We start from the raw sequence: 22801 nt of genomic DNA, 5'->3' as shown, positions 1-22801 counted from the left end.
CCAGCACTACACACCAACGGGATATCTTGGACTCTTGCTTCCCCTCCGCCCCCTCCATTTCACTCCCATGTCCACTCAGTGGCCTAAGCAGACTAATTTCCCTTTTCTCCCTACACATACGGCTATATCTTGGTTCATTTCCATATCATGTCTCCCCAGCACTACAGCTTCCTGGGTAAAATCTGTCTCCAGACTTTCCCATTCTCTGCAGTCTCCAGAGTGATGAAAAAACATCTCGCCGTGTTTTCCCACTTTTTTAAGACTCTCAAAGTCCCCTCTGGCTACATAGCATAAATTCCAAACTCATTAACATGAGATACAGTCATCTGACTCCTGCCGATGCCTTCAGCCTCATTTCTCACCTGTCCTGCTTATTTTTCACTTCATAAACTAGCAACAAAGAAACTCACATAATGCTTACTATTGCCAAGCCCGATTCTAAGCACTTTATGTATGCTAGCTCACAATTGTCACAGAAACCCTATTAGGAGGTCCTATAATTATCTCAGTGTTTACAGATGAGGCAACTGAGACACAGAGAAGCTCAGTTACTTGCCCGAAGTTACACACCTTACATACAGCAGAGCAGGTGGTCCCGTTCCAGAGTCCACGCTCTACTCAGTTTGCCCTTCTTCACTGGGTGTGCAGGGCTGCTTTCACCACCTCATGAGATGGCTCAGGCTCCACCTTCTCCCAGAAGTACTGTCAGTCACACCTATGCCTAGCTCACTCCTATTTATTCTTTAAAGCTCAACTCAGTCATCATAGCTTGCAGGAGTTCTTGCCTAGCCTTTTCTGTTCTCCTATGATAGGCTATGTATGTTTCCATATTGCAGTTATCACCTCATATAATAATCATCTATTTATGTATTTGTCTGCCCTTATGAACCGTGAACTTCTTGAGACCAAGGAATCGGTCTCTGTCATTTTTGTATCTTGTATTTGGCACGGTGTCCAGTTATTAAAAGGCATTCAATAAATGTGCTAAGTGAAGAATAAACAAATACATAGATGAATAAAAGGCACCCACCAGTAACCCTTCGTAATAAGAGTACCATAGTAATTGAACTTCGAAGACTTACAGAATGACTCCAGCCCCTGCAGTCGGCTTGCAAAAACTGTAAGAGGCCTAAGAGTATGCTCACACGCATGCCTGGGGGTTTTGGGGAGCTGGAGGGAGGTGGGGAGGGTACTTGAATCAAGGTAGAAAGAGACTAAAAATAAAACTACACACACACTGTTAAACCAAACACCTTTAGAGGACATCTGTGTTAATGGTTCAACAAACCCAAATATTGTTTCCTCATAATATTTTGATTTCAACTACCTTTTTTGTTTTAGTTCTAATTAAAGATGGTCTTAAAGTATTATAAAATATATACCTGAACCAGGTGAAGCCATCTAATTTCTGGGGACACCAGAGTAGTGACTATAGTAAAACAGTGCCCTTTCCACAAATCACAGCTGAACGACAGACCTAGATTGGGAGCACTGGTATGACAAGTTCTCATGAAGCAATTGATTAGTAAATATTGGGAAATTAGCTTTTGTGTAATAACATTGTAGATAGAAGCTCAGTGCCCCACTTGGTGTTAGAAACATGGCTTTTGCTCACTGCCAGGTTAACCACAAGTCTCCTTCATGCAGCTGATCGGGACATTGCTAAACCTGTACTCTCCCAAAATCAACACTGAAATTCTCTCTCCTGTGACTAGGTTTTGATTGCTCTTTCAGATGACCTGTAAGAAACATGAAAAACACTTTTCTAGGAATCAAATGACATGAGTTCTAGGCCCGTGCCTGCCACTAACTATGTACGTGATTCTGACCAAGAGTGCTTGACTTCTTTGGGTCTCCATTTCCTTATACAGAATAAGACAGTTAGATATGGAAATTTCAAGCTACTTTCAGCTCTAAAAGTTTATGCTCTAAAAAATAAAATTAGTATGAATCATACATTAAAGTCACTTGCATGCATACACACACAAAAGAGCAGTCACGTATATATTGATTTTGCAATAACAAAAATATTATATTTATTATACGCATACAGGTGATACCTATATGTTCCTGTAGAATTTGAGAGGTGCTGTATTTGTTTAAATTTCAACTCTAACATTTTTGTTAGAAGTTCTACAGAACTTTCTAACAAGAAAATTAACTGTCATTTCATGACAAAGATCTTAAAAGTTAAAATCGACTTCCCAAAGAACGACACAGGTCATACTTTGCACAATCGTTTGGAGTTTCTTGGAGTAAGGGTGGTTGATACTTTTTCACAAAGCACACCACCACAAATCGAGTTCCCAGAGCGAGGTGGATAAGCAGGGCTGGCAGGTGGGGAGGGAAGGGGATTTCTGTCATGGGGAAACAAAAGGTGGCTATGTGCACTGTGGAATGCAGAGCCCCTCCTCCTTAATCCTGGCTGAATCCTGACCGGCACCACCTGCTGTTATGTGTATGCTCACAGAACGATTGGCACCTGCGTATGGTAAATACGATTAAAACAGACACAAAAACCTATCATCATGGTAAGTCACACAGAGTGCTCTTGGGAGAGCTTAGTGTACACAGAGATGATGAGGTAGGTGGAAGGGATTTTTTCTGCTAATAAACTTGAAGCAAAATGTATTTATGTTATATTCTAAAGGGCTTCAAATTCCTAAGAAGAAAAATTAATGAGGCAAAATTTCTCTATTATCAATGCTCGAGATCTTTAACACCTGTAAACAATTCAGCAATTAAACTGGACTGTATCACTAAAATTTCCAAAAATGACTTCCACTGGGAGGAAAGTCATTTATACATATCTATTAAAAAAAAAAAAAGTTCTTTTATGTTTATGGAAAAATCAAATTTTAGTTTGATGTTTTAGGTCAACTCAAAAATAAAACATTATTTTGAAATCAGCTTTCCATAAATAATGTGGGATTTGAGACATCAAATAAAATAAAGAAGCAGGAAAGTGTTTTTTTTTTCATTGCAATCTAAATAAATTCAAATGTATTTAGTTGGAAATTAGCAAGAATTTAAACAAAGTCTACTAAAAATAGTCCTGAGATCCATTTTCAGCCTCACTCCTAAATTCACACTAAGAGTTCAGTTTCATTATTTTAGAAATTCAAAATGTATTTGTATGAGATAAAATATCATTTTTCATAATTCAGCTCTTTGAAGTTTACATTTGCTGTTAATTCTCAAGTATTTTTCAAATTAAGTATAAAAATACCTACCTATAACTGCCAGCACACTAAAATAATCTGTTACTATTATCATGCATGTGTATTACTATTTATCAGCTTATTTGGTCTTCTGTCTTCTCCCAACTGAGAAAATGGCCACATAAAATATACTAAATGTTTTCTGATTGTGGCAAAAAGCAATTCTTTTTATAATGGAAAAGGGCAAATGCACATCATTAAAGAAATGCAAACCTTGACTAGACACAGAGAAGAAAGCAAACTCAAGTACCATATGTTTTCTGAGAAAGCAAAGCTGAAATCCAACTTTCCAAGAATTTCTTATTTTAATAATGATTGTTATCAAGTATTCTCTTATCCACAGTGTTGGCTGCAGGTATGATTTGAGAGCCCTAAATAAACGATAACCAAATGCTATCATTTAAAACACATAACAAATTTGGTGGTAACTTTTTCCATTGTTTAGCAACATTCAAAGAGAATATTTGACTCAAATACATACACACTCATACACAAAGATATGAATATATATTCTACTGGATATCTTTTTACTAAATGTCACATCCAATTTTAGAGTTTTAGATTCCAAATAGATATTACACTGTGGAGCATGAATTTTCAGTCAGCTATAACACAGACACTTGTCATCTGTCACCTAAATTGATATTAGCGCCTCATTTCCTCAAGGTCACTTTAGGGTCAACAGACATAATTCCTTGTCATCATGATAGGCCTAGGGAAAATAAGCAAATTAGTACAGTAATGTAGACAAAAAAGGCAAAATATTAATCCTATTATCAAATATCAGATAATTTACATAGCCTTAAATTATTGGACAAATAGTCAATAAATGTTTGCTAGACAGTTGTGCTTGAAAAGCTGCAAGGGATCATTCTCACATACGATAAACATTCGGTATACTGAAAGACATAGCCAGCCATATCTGCCTAAGTATTAATCACTTTGTGATGTAATTAGTTGTGTCAAAAATGTTCTAGGAGGTCCATGTGGAACCATATATTCTTAGTGTATTGAATTATTCAAAACTGTTTACTTCTGCAATTCATAAAGTATATAATAACCTCTACCTAAAATATGGCTCTTCTGGATGGTACAAAAAAGTGCAGAAAATATCTTATATGAATATACTATAAAAGAGTGATATATAGTCATATAGAAATTTACAAAGAGCTATAGAGCCAGAAAATTTAAGAATTTAATGAGATCCATACTCACTGTCCATTGGTCACCTTGAAATAAACTTGAGACACCAATTCAAACAGTAAAAATTCTAAAATGCACATTATTATTACTTTCATTTTAAAATATTAAACTGAAATACACGTGATACTTAAATTATAGATTAGGCCATATCATGCTGGTCTACATGACCCTTGACACCTGAGTTGTCAAACAAAAAACTGCCAATAGATCCTGACATAGAGAGTTAAAAATCTATGTTGGGGAAAAAGAAGCCTGTTTGAATATTTGGAAACTTAATTTATGGCTTCTAAATTAATAATCCTGCTTTAGACAAGAATCCAAACCCTGTACAGGGCATGGCCTTAGGAATTCAGAATGAAGACAATTTATTATAAAAACTTTCTATGGCAACAGCAATATTCTTTTTTTGAGTTGCTTTTTAAAATTTTTTTAATTTTTATTTTGTGTGAGTACATAGTAGTTGTATATGTTTATGGGTTACATGAGATATTTTGATACAGGCATACAATGTGTAATAATCACATCAGGGTAAACAGGGTATCTATCACCTCAAGCATTTATCCTTTGTGCTACAAACAATCCAATTATACTCTCAGTTATTTTTAAATGTACAATTATATTATTTTTTACTATAGTCATTCTGTTTTACTAGCTAATACTACATCCTATTCATTCTTTTTAACTATTTTTTGTGCGCATTAAACAACAGCAGTATTATTGAAGATACTTCAAATATCCAGGCAAATATAAATTGGAGTATGGTTATGACAGTTTATCTTTTTTAAAAAATACCCAAAGTTTATAAGCCATTTCCGAGAGCCTCATATCTAAAACTCACAATAATGTGTGTGTGTATGCGCGTATGTAATTTTTTAAAATTATTGATATTGTTATGTAAGCAACCTACAAAAATTATCTCCTGATAACCTTTTTGAAAAGAAAAGTTAATTGCTCTGCAAAGGAAAACATACTTCCTTTAGCTAATATTCTGCTCATTTGGACGAATTATAAATAAAGTTTAGCAAAAATAGTCATCCCTTAAAATTATTACTGGGAAAAAGCAATCAGGGGAGGAACTTTAGTCTCCCACCGGATGAGGGTCAGTGATTCAGAAAATTATTCCAACAGTAATTTTTTATCTGATCAAGGCATTTTGTTACAGTGAGTGTAAGTTCCCAACCACACCTAAGCTGTTGCTAGCGCTCAAGAACTACCTTCACAAATCAAACATGGAAGCCACTTGGCGCAGGGTCATCTGGAAGAGGTACCAAGGTTCCAGATGGAACAGACCTCCTACGCATTCAAAAAAAGAGTTTAATGCACTAGTTTCTAGACGGGCCAGTAAACAAATGCCTGATTGCCCCATGTAATAGGTCAATCAGTCCTACTGGTTCTTTAACAACTGGAAAGAGGTCCCTGCTGTGTAATGAGATTATGGAGCACATGATAGATTAGTGACCTTTTGAATTAGCACAAGCAACATGAACTTACTAACAAATTCCCCCTTATATTAGAGAGGCTATGCTAAGGGTGTCAGCCATTTGACAAATACAGTTGAAGTGCAGATGGAAATACCAACTATAAAGCTTCATTCTTCAGTGTTCCACAGCTGAGTCTGAGAATTCACATCTGGCTTGAATATTCAGAAAGCATCTAACAATCTTAGTCAACAACTACATAAAAAAACTTTTCCAATTTGGATTTATACCTCTGTTTTAAACCATATTTGAAAAAAAAAAATAGCTTTTTAGATTCCTTGACCAATTGACCAATCAGCGAAGGCATATGAGTGAAACAGGTTTGGGACATAAACAAAACTCCTATTTCTTTCATTCTAAATCCTATTTTAATTCTGTAAAAGATTGCGGCATTCACATAGCACAGGGGTTTGGAGATAAGCAGAGTGGTCAGTTTGACCTGGGATAGCTCGTTTAGGAGCTATGTAGATTCAAGCAAGAAGGGCTTTTTTAAACCCCTCTGGACATCAGTGTCATCCTTAATATGGAATCATGAACTATCTACTCATCAGGTTATTGTGAAGATAAAATTTGATAATTTATGTAGAACTCTATGTAGACTAGCATGTATATATACTAATCTCTCAATGAATATTAACTACTATTTATTATTATTATTGAAAAATGTTGTTCCAATGGGATGAACTGTTTTTTCTAATAAATAATTTTTTCTATAAATAAATTGTTCCATTTATTTAACAAAACATCATGTGTTCAAACAGGTTTGATTAAGGTAGACTTCATCACAATGCCACAGAAAACCCCTGTTTGACTGTCATTCTATTAATATCATTTCCCCTCATATGACCTTCTAAAAAGGATCAGAATTCCTTCACACATTAGGAGATAAGTGACTCTGGGATAATCGCAGTGTGTTAGTTTTGGTAATGTAGTTGGGTATGCACACATCCGGCAGTACTCTGCTGTGCTGTGTCAGTTTGATCAGCCACTCTCTTCAGTTAAGAATGAAATATATGCCTTTGACACTAAATGAAGATAACTGGCCTTTATAGGATAGTGGTGGCTAGATTAGCACTATGCCCTAAATAGCTAAGCATTCAAACCAAAACCCAGTCACCACTCATCCCCAAACCTCAGTATATGAACTTATTCTGAGTCTTGGAGTATAGTAATGTGTTACTCATGAACTTTATCAATGCTATTTAAATGCTCTTTTCAGAATAATCTAAAATTATGGAAACAAATGGCTAATTCACATTAAGGCTTTTCGTAGTCCCTACTATGAATCATAGGCTGTGTGGAAAGCGTTGCCAATTTCTGAATTCTCAAAGTACAGTCTCTGTACTTTGAGTACAAAGTGTTGGGACAGAGGAATGACCTATAAGAATGCCGTATGTACCATTATGATAACTCTTTCCTCTTCATACTGAACAGAACTGATGTTTATAAGCTACTTATACAGTCTCTTTTGAACACCTTTTCTACACAAATGATAATATGTGGTAGATCAAGCCAAGAATAAATCACGTAGACAATTATTAAACATACATACTATAGTTCATGGCAACAACGTATACATAGATCAAACTCATATGTAGGGCTAGTCTTCTGAATTTGACTGACTTCACAGAACACTGAAATTATTTACTGTGTCAACTTTACAGAAAATACTATTTAAGCATGCCAAGCTGTAAACACTCTAATACAGGTTTAACTGAATGGGAGAACATTAAAACAGACTGCTATAATCTGAATGTTCATGTCCTCAAAATTCCTAAGTCGAAATCTAATCACCAATGCAATGGCTTTAGGAGCTGGGACCTTTGGAAGGTGATTTGGCAATGAGGGCAGAGTTTTCATGAATGGAATGAGTGCCCATATAAAAGATGCCCCAGAAGGCTGCCTTGCCTTTTCTACCATGTGAGGACACAGAGAGAAGGCATCATCTGTGAACCAGGAAGTGGGCCTTCACCAGACACCAAATCAGCTGATGGCTTGATCTTCAATTTCCTAGCCTCCAGAACTGTGAGAAATAAATTTCTGTTGTTTTTAAACTACTCACTCTAAGACACTTTGTTTTATCAACCCAAAAGGACTAAGACAGACATTCACATTAATTTAATAGTAATACGAATATATCTAGCAGTTCTAATGGCATCTCTAAACTACTAAAATAATGGCAAGTATCTATACTTAATTTATTTCCTTCCTGATTCTCATTTTAAATTATTGGTCATTGGGTGTATTGCCATCCCTATGCACTTATTACAAGACAGTACTACAGAGTAAGAGAGAAAGGCATCCCACCACCATACCCTCTGAATTCTGGGCAAGCGTCTAGAACGTCTCAAAAAGGGATTCTTTAGGGATAAGCATTATATAAAAAGAGGACCAAAATCTTGACAAAGAAAATACTAAATTTCTCATAAATAATTCTCCTAATGTTTTGAATTTCTTTACGTTTTCATTTTGTTTAAAACCTCCCACCTAAACTGGGCTCAATTGGCCACATAGAAATACTTATTGTTAAGAATGTTGTCAAATATTAGAATTACAGTAACCGTTATATTATTACGTTAAAATACTTATAAAAAGGTACCACTCCCCATCTCTACTAAAAATACAAAAAACTAGCCGGGCGTGGTGGTGGGCGCCTGTAGTCCCAGCTACTTGGGAGGTTGAGACAGGAGAATGGCGTGAACCCGGGAGGTGGAGCTTGCAGTGAGCTGAGATCTGGCCACTGCACTCCAACCTGGGTGACAGAGCGAGACTCCATCTCAAAAAAAAAAAAAGGTACCACTTACTAGCACTGGGTGAAACATTCTAGAATGGTTCACAATTTCTTTTTGATTTCTTCCCATTTTTAGTATCGACAGAGACCCTAACGCTTAGCTCTGTTTCTATAGTTTTACTTCTAAAACACCCCTTTACGTATTTCTCTTTAACCATGTGTGTTCTTTGAAGTGGCAGTGGCTATAATTGTCCTTATTATGTAAGCAGGAAGTGAAAGGTGGCCAGAAGTGAAATGATCGGTCATGAGTCACTCTGTTTGCCAGTTAAAATGGACAAAGAAGACTGCACAGAAACTTGTGGCCAGGCCAGGAAATGGAAAGGAGGGGAAAGTCTCGAATTTCTTGTTCAAGGATCTGAAAATCCAATAGAAGATCCAGAGCAAACTCAAAGTTAGCCTGCAAAGTGGACTACCTTAGTAATGTTACACTAACATAACATCATGATCACCAATAAAATAATAACCCAAAGAGACAAACCAGTTTTTAGCTGCTATGCAAAGCATTATGAGTGCCTGTATAAGTGTTCTAGGTAATTGCAATCCGGGTTATCCATACCAGTATCTCTTTCAGGTGAAGGCAGAAGGTTGAATATTTAGATACTTTCAAAAATTGTCCCTACTAGATTCGAATGTCTTGTTAATTTGGAGGCTTACTTATTGGAATTTACTACTGATTGCAGAAATAATCGATAAACAGAGATATGGGGTAAATCTTCATAGGTAAAATGAGTGATTAAACATATATATCTAATAGGAGAAGGACACAGGCTCAGTCATCAAAACAAGATGGATTCCAAAATGCAACCTGGAGCTGGCCAAGGCTGAAAGCATAAGGACAACCATGTTAGAGTTCACTCATGATGGTTATGACTCTGCATTGCAACAAATCACCAACAGTTTCCTAATTTTTACTGTAACTTGGAATTATATGCCTGAGGCTGTTGAATCCAGATTGCCTGTGTATCCCCTTCCTTTATACTCACACATTAGCCATAACTTACGGCTCTGCACTATTGTTCACCCACTCATAGGGTTTACTCGTCTAACAAAATTACACTGATCTCTTGCCCTTCTCCAGACTCCTGTAGAGTTTCTTTTTGGCAACTGCACAACATATTTATATTTTACTTATAATATGTGTGAGTGTACCTATAATATTTCTCTAGATGGCTCATTACTTTTTTCTTAGATAGAAATGTCTGCTCAGATGATGAATTCCATGTAAGTATCAATCATTGGCTTTTAGCCTAGCCATGCCATAGCACCTAACACAGTGCTATACACTCAGCAAACCAATACCAATTGTCGAATTGGGGGAACTTTTGTATGTGTTCGGAAGAAACACCTAAATTAAACTGAGCAAAACAAGCTGATTCTTAGAAACTGAAGCTCATTAAGCAAATGCTAGAAATCAAGGTCTTTGTCTTAATGACTACAAACACAAATTCTTGTGTGGAAGAAGATGATAGCTGTCTGTGAGTTAACAGAAAAACATGAATAAAAACCAGGTCTCATGACTAAGAAGATGCTCACCCTGTAGATTTTGGTATATTATTATCTAGAACATATTTTCCCATCTCCCTGCAGCTTTTTAAAAATAACCCTCCCTACGGGTTGGGATGTAGGCATGAATTTCAAAGAAAAAGAAATACCCTATCATATTTATTTGGTCTCAAGTATATAAAAACTTTAAACTTTTTCTATCAAAAGATTGTCTCTTTTGGTAGCAATCCCATCTCTGTTCTATCTAGTAAAAGGAAATTGAAATGGTAACTTTATTTGTTGTGATATATCCGACCAGTGTCCAATGAGATAAAAATAGGCAGTGATTTTGTTTCTGCCTCCAACAGGAATTAGAACAGAATACAAGCAAGAAAGAAGTAAAGCTGTAAGCATATTTATAATTTAGCATGCTCTGAATTAGGACAAGAGAGAAACAAATACAGATTAAAATTTCAAGTTTATTTTAATGTGCAATCAAATGTCTCTTTAGAAACTTTATCAAGAAGGAAAAAGAAACCTCCAACACTTCAGAAAAGAGTATATGGAAAAGAACCGTTAATAGAACAACTACTGAGAATATCACACTAACACAATTTTCTCAAGAGAATAGTTAGAGCTAAAATGGTGAAAGTAGGGTGAACTTTTTAGGGTGGTTTAATTTAACACGCCTAAGCCACATGAAGGCAGCTGTTTACTGAAGTTTTGTTTCTTACATTTTTGTGAATTTTCAAAGTCCAATATGTTGTCTGCACAGGCTGATGGATACATCTACAACAACAAAGCACAAAATATAATGGAAGCAAAAGAAGTTTTCCTTCTTTTGGGAATGCTGCTTGGGAGAGTATCATAGACAGTCATGAAAGAAGTTACTTTTCCATGTTATTCCCATAGACAAGATTGAGCATTTTTGGAAATGTTATCAACTGATGCAAAATGACAGCAACATTGGAAGGAAGAATCAGGAGGATATCTTAGAAGAAAACCACAGAATCTTTGCAAGAGATACAGACAACTACTTTACACCTGGTTTCCACAGGAGAAATGGCTCAAAATATGTCATTAGTTGAACAGTAGGAAAAATGTCTATGGTCTCTTCAGCACCATCTGTATGTGGTCTCTGAGTCTCCAGTTTCTCATCTATGACACTGGGATAATAATATTCAATGAGTTATTTTGAAGATTAAATAAGATAGCATATGAAAGCAGTTCCAGATTCCAGACATAAGAGTAAGATTTTTAAAATGTTGTTCTCAATTTTCTTGTGTCATTGCTGCTGCCATCTAGACTTAAACAAATGTTGCTGTAAGAGCCAAGTAATAAACTAACGCATCTAATCAAGATTAAAGATTTTTCTTTCTAAGATAACTCAACTGCATGACTGTTGACCACATTCTAACGCAATGGTTCTATTCATGTATTTATTTATCTATTTATTCATCTATTTATTTATTGAGACAGTCTCACTCTGTCACGCAGGCTGGAGTTCAGTGGCAAGATCATGGCTTACTATGACCTCACCCTCCGAGATTGGGTGTCCTTAGCAGTCCCCAGTAGCTGGGACTACTGGCATGTGCCACCATGCCTGGCTAATTTTTTATTTTTGTTTTTATTTTAGATACAGGGTCTTGCTATCTTGCCTAGTCTGGTCTCAAACTTCTGGGCTCAAGCAGTGCTCCCATCTCAGCCTCCAAAAGTGCTGGGGTTACAGGTGTGAGCCACTGCACCCAGCTAAGACAATGGCTCTAAACTTGAGTGTGCATAAGAAAGAGTTGGGAGCCTGTTAAAAATCCTCAAAGGTTCTAACACACAGCAGGTCTGAAGTGGGTCCTAAGAAGTGAATTATTTTAGCAGAAAACCCAGGTAATTCTGGTAGTTGTGGTCAGTAGACAGCACTTTGAAATATGCTGCTGTAAAAGGATAAATTAGTTATTACTAAGACATGAAATTATCAGTGAAAAAATTAATAAGATAAAGGGGAATAAATAGAAACAGAGAGGAAGACATTGAAAGAAAAATCACAGAATACCAGGTTATAAGGTATTTTTCTATCCAATAAAAATTTCCATCATCCCTGACAGATGGTCATTTTAAATACCTTCAGTGATGGGGAATTACTGTCTTCAGGCAACACATGCTATTTTGGGTTATAAGTTGGTATTTTATAAAGGGCAAATGGTTAAGTTATTTGAAAGACTGAAGAAATAGGGATATTGTTCAGAATAAATTATACATGGAAGCCTTTCTAGACATCAGTGAACTAGATAAGGCATCAACTTTAAATTCAAAATTAATTGACCACAATACTATTTGGACACCCAAATGTTGGATCTACTACCTGATTCCACTAAAAAGGGCATAGTTTCTTTGGCTGCTATAAAAATAAACCTTTTAATATGTACCTCATTCATATTTCTATGGTACAACATTTCAACCACACATCTGGTAACACTTTCATCTTTCATCTCTCTATTTAGGCAGTGGCACGTAAACAGCCATTCTGTCTGTGTGTGTGTGTGTGTGTGTGTGTGTGTGTGTGTGTGTACCTTCAAAATATTTTACAATGCTTATGAATATCTTAGTGATCCAGATCAAAGCATCTTTAATAAATATAAGGTATCCTATAAAGCCATTTTATCCTACTACTCTGTTGAAAATAATAGTGCCGATATTTTATTTTTATCTTCATATCATTATTCCACTAAATGGGGAACACAGTTACTAAACCATTTACTCATGTACTTGTTTTAGAAGAACTCACAGGCCTAGTGGTTTCAGATGGCTGTCACCTGTGATTGATGCTTGGGCATTACCATTTCCAAGTATGTAAATTACCAAAATCTTCTACAGCCTCTTTTAGTATAAATCCACTGCTATGTTATTGCTACAAACTGGAAAGTGTGTAGAGTTGCACACATAAATATGGTCTTGGATTATTGTAATATAATCTGTCAAAATGGTGGAATAGTGGAATAAGTTTTATAGTCTCATACCTGTAATGCCAGCAATTTGAGAGGATGAAAGAGAAGAATCGCTTGAACCAGGAGTTCAAGACCAGCCTGGGTACCTTAGGGAGACTCTGTCTCTACAAAAAGTGAAAAAAAAAATAGCCAGCTGTGGTGGCACATGCCTGCAGTCCCAGCTACTTGGGAGGCTGAGGCAGGAAGATCGCTTGAGCCAGGTGGGTTGATGCTGCAGTGAGCCATGATCACACCACTGTACTCCAGCCTGAGTGACAGAATGAGACCCTTCCTCAAAAAATATAAAAATTTTTATAGAGTTTTCTGGGATTTAGAGTAGGCTGAAAGCCGTCTTACATGGCTACATTTCACATAGTTCCCAATGCTTCTTTTTAGTCCTGGATTCCAGTTGAAAATTAGAATAGCCCCCATTTCCTCTTCGCCACTGAACCACCACTAAAACATCAATCCCAAATCTGCACCTTAGGCAATATCTGCTAGTATGAAATATCTTGGCCCTAAGAAAACTTTGTTGAAGTATCAGATGAAGGTTTTCATGACTACTTTAAAAACACTACTAGCTATAATTTATTTTCTTTGGGTACTAAAGAGTATCCAATAATAAACAAGTCTTTATCTCTCTCTCCAAAGGTATCTTTGTGTTCAAGCTTGAGAATGAGAAAGGCAGCCACTGACCCACAGGAGTGGGCCTGGTACTATCAGCTAGGCCTCAGTGTTCTCCTATTTGATCACAAAAAATTTCTCAAAGCATCAACATCAGACAAGGCCACTCTGACCATGGCAGAATAAAACCAAAACATCACCACTCCCATATCATGTCTGAACGCAGACAAAACAAAGACGTTGTCCAAGACACAAAATACCAAACATCTCCCTCTCTTGCCAAATGAGATTGCTGCTTCCTTACAACTATAGCTTTAGTAACACTCTAGCCTGTTCTCCTGTAGATAAGACTGGGATACACAATTATAGAATTGTTCCTGCTTTCTGGGAGTACCGCATCCCCAAAGTGAGCCACCACTCTCTTGAACCCTCTTTCAAATTATTCAACCAAAGCCCATATCCTATGCATTCTTCCTGGCACCCGCTTACTGAGATGCCCCCACGGTTCCCCATGATGTGTATCCTCCTCACGACAATGAGTCATAAACCCATCATGTTCAACCACCAGTGTACTCCTCGTGGTTTCTGAGGGGAGAGCACTGACAAGCTCACTTACCGAAGCCAAAACAGACATTCTTCAGTAAAGCTCAAAGAATTGTTATCCTCAACACACTCAGTAAAATTCTGACATAAATGAATTCCTCCTTAAGCTTATTTTCTCACATTGTAGGTCTGGTGGCAAAAGATCCTTTAGCTCTGTCCCTCAGAAGAGGTACTTTTGGAAGGTACAGAACAAACAAGTAAATTACAGCCCATTTGTTACGTATTTACTAGAGACAGAGGCATGATTTCAAGGAATATGAGTCAGTAGGATAGATCCACACCCAGGCCATAGTGAGCTTGGTAGTCCGTAATCCTGGATACTTAAGTAGAATCCTACAGCAGATTCAATGTAAACCTCTAGTAGAAAAACAAACAACTAAATTGAAGTGATGTGACATTGACTTTACCCCAATTTTTGCTTTCTCAGGTTTTATGCTTATTAGGGATACTTATCTCTTTATCGTCAATGTCCTCATCAAGGCACGTTTAATGGTCTAGTGTTTAAATATGAAAATGTAAGTTTTCTGCTGTGCAAAATAATGTGAAACAATAATATAAAGACCTAAGGTACATTTATGTAAATGTCAATGATTTGTACGAGATAAAAAAGTTTCCAATTATAGCATATAACTTTTGACATTTTGAAAAATGACTACTAGTCTTTGCAAAGCACCAATATTGGATTCTGTCATTTCTGCCTCTCTCAAAAGTATAAACAGATTTTTCTCTTAAAAGGCTTATGCAATAAACAAATTCCATTTAAGAGAATAACACCTGAAAGTTATTGCCACTGACTATATGTTTTAAATACTGTTCAAATAATTATATATACATTATTTCTAATCCTCACAAAATATTCTATATATAATTATTCTCATTTTACAGATGAATCCCTGGATTCATTAAATGAGAAATTAAATGATGTGCTTCAAACACACAAAATTAAAGGGTAGAACTGAGATTCAGACCCACTTACGTCTGACTGACTAGGCAAGCTGAGGGGTGTGTGTGTGTTTATGTGTGTGCATACCCTAATCTATTATGTAATTACTATTTTTTTCAAGAGCAATTTCTTTTAGGTGAAACTCCTTTTAACACTCAATATTCATGATGCTTTAACACACACATTCAAAACTTGCTCTTTCATTTTGGTTGCAAGTTTGGAAAAAGACTTACTCCTAAAATAAATTTATTTGAGAAAATTCAGCTTAAAGATATGATAGTTACTACATGGGATGATTTTGTTGTCTCTTCCTCCTCAAAGACTTTAAAATGGCTTTGGTCATGTGAAGTTAGTATCATCATTCAGAGCTTAAAAATCTCAAGATTCATTCTCCACCCCTTCAATAGTCCTGAGTATATTGTTTCTAAAGCACTACAGGGACTTCAGAGAGAAAATATGGGATTTTGAAATGATAATGTGAATTTAAAATTCCTTTTTCTTTCTTTCTTTTTCCTTCTCTCGCTCTCTCTTGCTTGCTCGCTCTCTTTTCTATTTTCTTTTTCTTTTTCTATGTTGTTCAATTAGCTAACACTCTATAAAAATGCCCTCGAGGTCTAGAGGATCTGGAATGCTTAGGTACAAAAGGAAAAGGACATTCTACCAAGGTTCCTGCTTGCCCTGAATTATCCTTTTGCCTGTTATCAGATTGCATCACTATCTCTAGGCTATGATTAAAAAATCATCACATGCTTATTTTTATCAAATTGCAAGATACCATTCAAATATACTACTCCCTTGTTTGCTAATACAATGATCTTTTAAATATCAGAGGTTGCAAATTATTTAGAATTTTTAGATTACAAGACATTTAGTACACTAGACATCTAGAATTTTGAAACACAATGCAACTTCATTAGCAAAATGAAAAATATTCATTTGTTTGTGTTTATTATTTTTGTAATCTGCTTATTCAAAATCCAAATCCATCTAACGTTGAAAGCCATTTACATTACAATCATATCTAATATCCTGCCCATATTATTGCTCCAGGAAATAAATGCATTTTAGGAGAATTTATTTATAGAGCATCTCTTTCAGAGGTGAGGCTCAGGGAAGCTCTGTGAGGCTGCAACAGTTTACCAGAAGGAGTCAGGCCATAAAGAAAGAAGTGCTGGCATTGGGTGGGGCTGAATAGTTTGCATCTTTTCCCACTGTTTCTCCCTGCTGTCATTTCCATGAAAATCGAGGGTGTGGGAATGTATGCCACAGTAAGAAATCCTACAGACTGCTTTGTGTGCCCAAGAGCCCCCACCCCATAATATCTTTAGCTGTTTTTCTTAATCATTGAAAGAGCTATCACACTAAAAACTGCAGAGGAGCTAAGCAAGCCAAAGAAATATCATTCTGGGGATGATATTTCTCCTGTCACAGCAGTCTTTTCTCCTTAGGAGGACTACACTTAGCATGAAACCAAAAGGCGTTTGCTGTCTAGCCATCTCAGGATCATCACAGAGCAAACGCATCTGGCCAAAAATCTGCCTTTTGCTTCACAATCCACCTTGCTTAACACTCTTCCTTTTAAACACTAAAAATAAAACGACTCTCTCTACCCAGTTAACACCAGAAGTATCCATCAGTGGCCACAGTCCTCAGTAATCCACATGTGGAACACACCTTATCTCTATTCACTTCACCACGCTCCAGTGTATCCATTATGAGCCATGGCTTCTTTACTATTCTCAAAAAGCAGCAGTTTGCACCTGCCTCGTTAAAAAAGCAAGGCTTGGCACTGTTATCGTCTACAGTTACTCATAATGCTCCACGGTTTCCATAGCCTCGCTGATATTACACACTCACACATGTACACACATATATTTATACACAGACGTTCCTAATTCTGGCGATTTACCTTCTTGGGTCTTTTTCTTCTCTGACTACTGCCGTTGAACTTCTCTCCACTGTCGCTTTTCTGAGCTGCATCTTCGTTCATCATTTTGAACAGTTTGGAAAGAGAATATCTCTGCCATCAAACCGTGCCGCCTGTACAGACCACTAGCGAGTATGCACTTACTGGAGGAAAGCAGGAGGAGGAGGAGGGGTGGGGAAGGGGCGCGCACTGGGAGGGTAAGGACGGTGACGTTGCCATGGCAGCAGCTGCCACAACTGTTTATCTGACTGCATTGTTAAATCTGATTCAACCAATTACCATCAGGAACCGGTTACAATGAAGAAAGCCTTGAAAAAAGAATGCCAGGGACTCGAATGATTTGGGGACTCTGCTGGTTGGTTTCTGACACACCCTTGATAGGATCAGCTCTCAACCCACACACAAAACCTGTACTTAATTTTCTTCCTACAGGTACTTCAACACGGAACAGATACAACGCACAATGAGAAAACCATAGCATTCTAGAATGTGTCTCTGAACCTGAAGAGGTACATTTAGCCAGTCAAGAGGCTACTTAAGGAAAAGGATTGGCTATTAATATCCTAAAGTGAATATAAGAAAGCTATGTTTTTCAGATGTTATTCACTTGGTTTAAAATACAATCTTTTAAAACTACGCTCAAGGATGACTTCTGTCATAAAGCCTTGAGAACAGCTTCTCCAGCCTCCAGATAATCCCAACCACTCTCTTCTCCTGTGCCTTCTCTTTCCAGTGTAAGAGTGTAAGAGTACCTGTTACAATGTATTACACAACTGCACAGACACATAACTGTCTTTCCTGGATAGGCCAAGAGTTTTAGGTCAGGAGTGTGTGTGTGTGTGTGTGTGTGTGTGTGTGTGTGTCTGGGTAGGGGGAGAACTGAACTTCCCAGAACTGAGCATAATCCGTGGCACATTAAAGGCAGTTAATCAAGGCTTGTTAAATATCTAAGACACTATCGGTAATACAAACATTAAAAACTAATGGAGTTACAATATTTTATAACTGATCTCAAAAGTTTTCTTAATCTAATTATGTCTATTGACTGATGAATAAAACACAATTGTCCTCTCAAGGACAATAAAGTTCTGGAATTCTTGATTTAAAAAATGGGGCTTCTTTTTATAGCAAGAAACCCAAATTCACTTATTGATTAAGGTGGCCATACTTGTATATTTAATAATATTAACTTGTAGGCTGGGCGTAGTGGCTCATGCCTGTAATCCCAGCACTTTGGGAGGCCAAGGCAGGTGGATCACGAGGTGAGGAGCTCAAAACCAGCCTGGCCAATGTGGTGAAACCCTGTCTCTACTAAAAATACAAAAAAAAAAAAAAATTAGCCGGGTGTAGGGAGGCTGGGGCAGGAGAATTGCTTGAACTCAGGAGGCGAAGGTTGCAGTGAGCCAAGATTGCCCCACTGCACTCCAGCCTGGGTTACAGATCAAGACTCTGTCTTGGAAAAAAAAAAAAAAAAAAATATATATATATATATATATAAACTTGTAGATGCAACCAGAACCTGATATATTTTGTACAAATGTACATATGTATGTTCTAAACACTTGCCCTTATTCCCAGACAATGTACGTAAACTATAATACACAGCATACTTACAAGTAAAAATAGAGAAAGGATTAAACCAATGAGATAATGTATATAAATGCACTTTGAAATTGGAAGGTGCCTATGTAAATGTGTTGCTATTGCTAATATTATTATTATTACAAATAGACACAGTTTTCAACTCTGAAAGTGTACCTTAAGAAACGTTTATGTGAAAATGACTGAGCAGTTGAGAACTCACCTTTCCATCACCAGGCACCGCAACAGAATTTCACCTTTTTTCCCTATTGCTGTTATGATCATTCTTTCTCTCTGCCTTACCACTCTAAGGCCCCTCCATGTCCTCATCTAGAGTCAACCTGTTTTGCTGCCCCTCACTCCCTCCACCCTCCTCCTGTTTCAGCAGACCCATTCCACCAATGCCATTCTCTCACCATTGCTTCAGTGATACCTTGGATCACACAGCCAGGCCAAAGAGGCAAAGGTTCTCTTTTTAAAAAAAATAACAAAACCCCAAAGGGCTTCTACAGAAGCTTCCAGAAGCCCAACTCCCAATGTGGTCAGAGCCCCCACTGAAATCCCCATGCCATTTCCTACTCCCCTGCCACCTGCTCTCCCAACACCTCACTCATTCCCTCACCTCATCCCTCTAGATGACCCTTTCTTGACCTTCCTTGGGAGCAGCCTCAGCTTGGACACATTCAGTTACTCAATAAATATTTATTGAATGACTATCATGTGCCAGGAACTGAGTACTAGAGGCACATTGCCCTAATTACTGCGCATATCATGATAAACAAAACAGGCAACATTTCTGCAGTCATAGTGCTTACATTCTAACAGTGGAACTAGGTAGTAAACAAAAATAATAGTGACAAATGCTCTGGGGAAAAAAAGTAGAATAAGGAGTGATGAGAGACACATGTTAACTGTGCTTAGCACACAAGGTGCTAAGGAATGCTCTTTAGAAATCTGAATGAAGGGACCAAGCAAAACAATTATCTGAAGGAAGAATATTCTAGGCAAAGAGAATAGCAGTTCAAAGGTCCTGAGATGGGAACTTCTTGGCAAAAACGTTGAGGAAACTATTATACCACGAAAAGAAGAAGCAAAATGGAAGACCTTTATTGTAACTGGGTCTATAGGAGAGAGATGCTATTAATGTTCTTCTTTGTCAATTGAAGTCAGAACATGTTTTTCAATCAATGGGTTTGGTAGCCCAATTAGTAATAGAATCATTGCTTTTACATCACCTCTGCAATGCAAACTGAAAACAAATGTACTTCGTATTTCAACAGTTTATGAATTAGTAACTTCTGATTATGTTCTGACAGCCTTTGTAACAATGCCTCCTCTGTCAACATTCAAACATACGGTGCATGGTTGTAAATTCTCAGATTTTGGCTTCTCAGTTTGACGGTCTGCTTTACCCTGCTGCCTGCTTAGTGTGTATCTTAGTGTGTTGGTGCTGCTATAACAAAATCCCTGAGATGAGGTAATTTATAAATAATAGAAATTTATTTGTCACAGTTCTGAGGCTGGGAAGTTCCAGTGAGAGCCAGGTCTCTGCTTCCCGATGGCATATTGAACACTGTCCTCACATGGCAGAAGGAAAGAAAAGCAAAAAGGGCCTACCTATTTCCCTTCAGCCCTTTTATAGGGCCACATATCCCATTCACGAGGGCTCTACCGTCATGACTTAATCACCTCCTAACGGCCCAATCCCCCAACACCATCACAATGGGGGTTAAGTTTCAACATGATTTAGGAGGGGACACAAATATTCAAACCATAGCACTGTCGTTCTGAAATATTACTTAAACTTGTATACAATGCACTTCCTGTACAAAGTATTGTCCAAATACTATACCGTATAACATAGATGTAAACATCTAACATTCTGTATAAAATAAAAATCCCAGCCAGTAGCTAAACAGATGCTGATAGTACTGTGTCAATTACAGCATCAGGGGGTAAATATCTCTCTGACATTTTCTATAAAATGTCAACAGAGCCGGGTGCGGTGGCTCATGCCTCTAATCCCAGCACTTTGGGAGGCCGAGGTGGGTGGATCACGAGGTTAGGAGATCGAGGCCAGCTTGACCAACATGGTGAAACCCCATTTCTACTAAAAACACAAAAATTAGCTGGACGTGGTGGTGAGTGCCTGTAATCCCAGCTAGTCGGGAGGCTGAGGCAGGAGAATTGCTTGAACCTGGGAGGCAGAGGTTGCAGCGAGCCAAGATTATGCCACTGCACTCCAGCTTGGGCGACAGAGCAAGACTCCATCTCAAAAAAAAAAAAAAAAGAAAAAAGAAAAGAAAGCGTCAGCAAGATGTTATAAGTGTCTGGGCAGTCACCTTTCCTCATCTGAAAGCTGTCCATCAATTTCCTTGTGCCTGTCTGCCGAGTATTCTTCACTTCCTATCCTAATAGTACATTTTCCAGTGGGCGTGTCCCTAACTGGACTCTAAGCTCCTTGAGGGTAGGATTAATATCTATCTTGGCATGCCACATAAAGCCTACTGCAGTGCATGGCATATAATAGGGGACTAGGAACTATTTTTAAATGCAGTAAAGAAACATTTTCAGTATTTACTATGAGTTTTTATTTACAATTAGACATCTAAAAGATTATTTTTTATTTCTTAGATTTTTCTTTCCCTTTATGTACTTTCTGATATCTGAGAGCTATAAATAATTTTAAATAAGATTTTTACAGATATTTGAGAAAATGGAGTTGCTGCAGACATGATAGCAATGATGATAATACCTTACATTTGCATTTTATAATTCGTAAAACCATTTTGGCCCCTAGAATGGAAGCTCCATGAGAACAGAGATCTTTGTTGTTCTCACTGATATGTTACAAGCACCTATAAGAGTTCCAGCATATGACAGATGCTCAATAAATACTAAGTGACTTTAAGGGATTCTCATAACCACACAAGAAGGTTAGTGTCAATCACAGTACAGGTGAGAAAACTGAAATAGAAAGTGGGTTTGGTGACTCGTCCAAAGTAAGAAAGTTAATAAGATATAGAGCTTAAGTTCAATAGACTTGAAGGCTGTTGTTCTTTTATTAAATCATGGCCAGCTTCAATGAAAAGCAGCCACTTAATAAAGTATAAGATGAACAAAGACTAAGATGGAAAATGCTGGGAACAGAAACCACTGTCAGATGACAATGACCCAAGTAGAAATATGAAGATGTCTTTATTGGTTTTATGTTAAGCGTATTTTAAAGGCATGGAGTTTTAGAGGTGATTATTCTAATTTTCATATGCCTATTCTATTTTATTAAACAACGAGAGTTAATAGTATTAAGAGCTCTAACATACTATTTAAATTCATAACATTATTTGAGTGTGGTAAAGTTCCCTGTAGTATAAACCTTTATGTCTTACAGGTATATTATCTCCATTTGTGAGTCAGAGTTGTCTGTTGTTACAAACACATTTTTTCACAGAAACTATGTTAAAAAATCTCAGTTCTCTAAAGCCCTCAAAAGGCTTTCCCACTCACTATCACTTATTATAGAAAATCTTAACAACTTGGCAAAGATCCAATAGGGGACACCAAAGCATTTTTCTTTTCCTTTTGGGCACATAGCTAGACTACTGTTGTGGGTTGAACTGTATCCCTCTAAAAGATATGTTCAAGCCCTAATATCTAGCACCTGTAAATTGACCTTATTTGGAAATTGGTCTTTAAAGATGTAATCCTATTAAGATGAGGTCATAATGGACTAGGGTGGGCTAGCCCAATGACCATGTGTCCTTATAGGATGAGAAAAAAAATAGATGTAGAGACACACAGAGAAAAGATGGCCATGCAAAGACAGAGGCAGAAATTGGAGTGATGTAACTATAAGGCAAGGGATGTCAAGGATTGCCAGCAACCACCAGAAGCTAGGAAGAGGCAGGGGAGGATCCTTCGCCAGAGCCTTCAGAAGGAACACAGCCCTGAAGACTCCATTGTTTTGCAC

General features: G+C 37.3%; 1 protein-coding gene across 30 annotated transcripts in view; it reads right to left on the bottom strand.

Moving 5' to 3' along the window:
• Positions 1-22801, bottom strand: part of ANK2 (ankyrin 2) — a 695731-nt gene that overhangs the window by 319566 nt on the left and 353364 nt on the right. For 10 of the 30 annotated variants that reach the window (XM_078002170.1, XM_078002185.1, XM_028848702.2 and 7 more), the window contains exon 1: positions 17233-17392. The exons of the other annotated variants lie outside the window; for them this stretch is intronic. In XM_078002170.1, the coding sequence (XP_077858296.1) occupies positions 17233-17316 (84 nt within the window). In that variant the 5' untranslated portion in view covers positions 17317-17392. Of the gene's footprint in view, positions 1-17232; positions 17393-22801 lie in introns of those variants that run through there. 30 annotated transcript variants of the gene reach the window in all.

This window comes from Macaca mulatta, chromosome 5, assembly GCF_049350105.2.
Source record: "Macaca mulatta isolate MMU2019108-1 chromosome 5, T2T-MMU8v2.0, whole genome shotgun sequence".
Lineage (NCBI taxonomy): Eukaryota > Metazoa > Chordata > Mammalia > Primates > Cercopithecidae > Macaca > Macaca mulatta.
The sequence above is the reverse complement of the archived record's forward strand: the minus strand, read 5'-3'. Positions and strand labels throughout refer to the sequence as shown.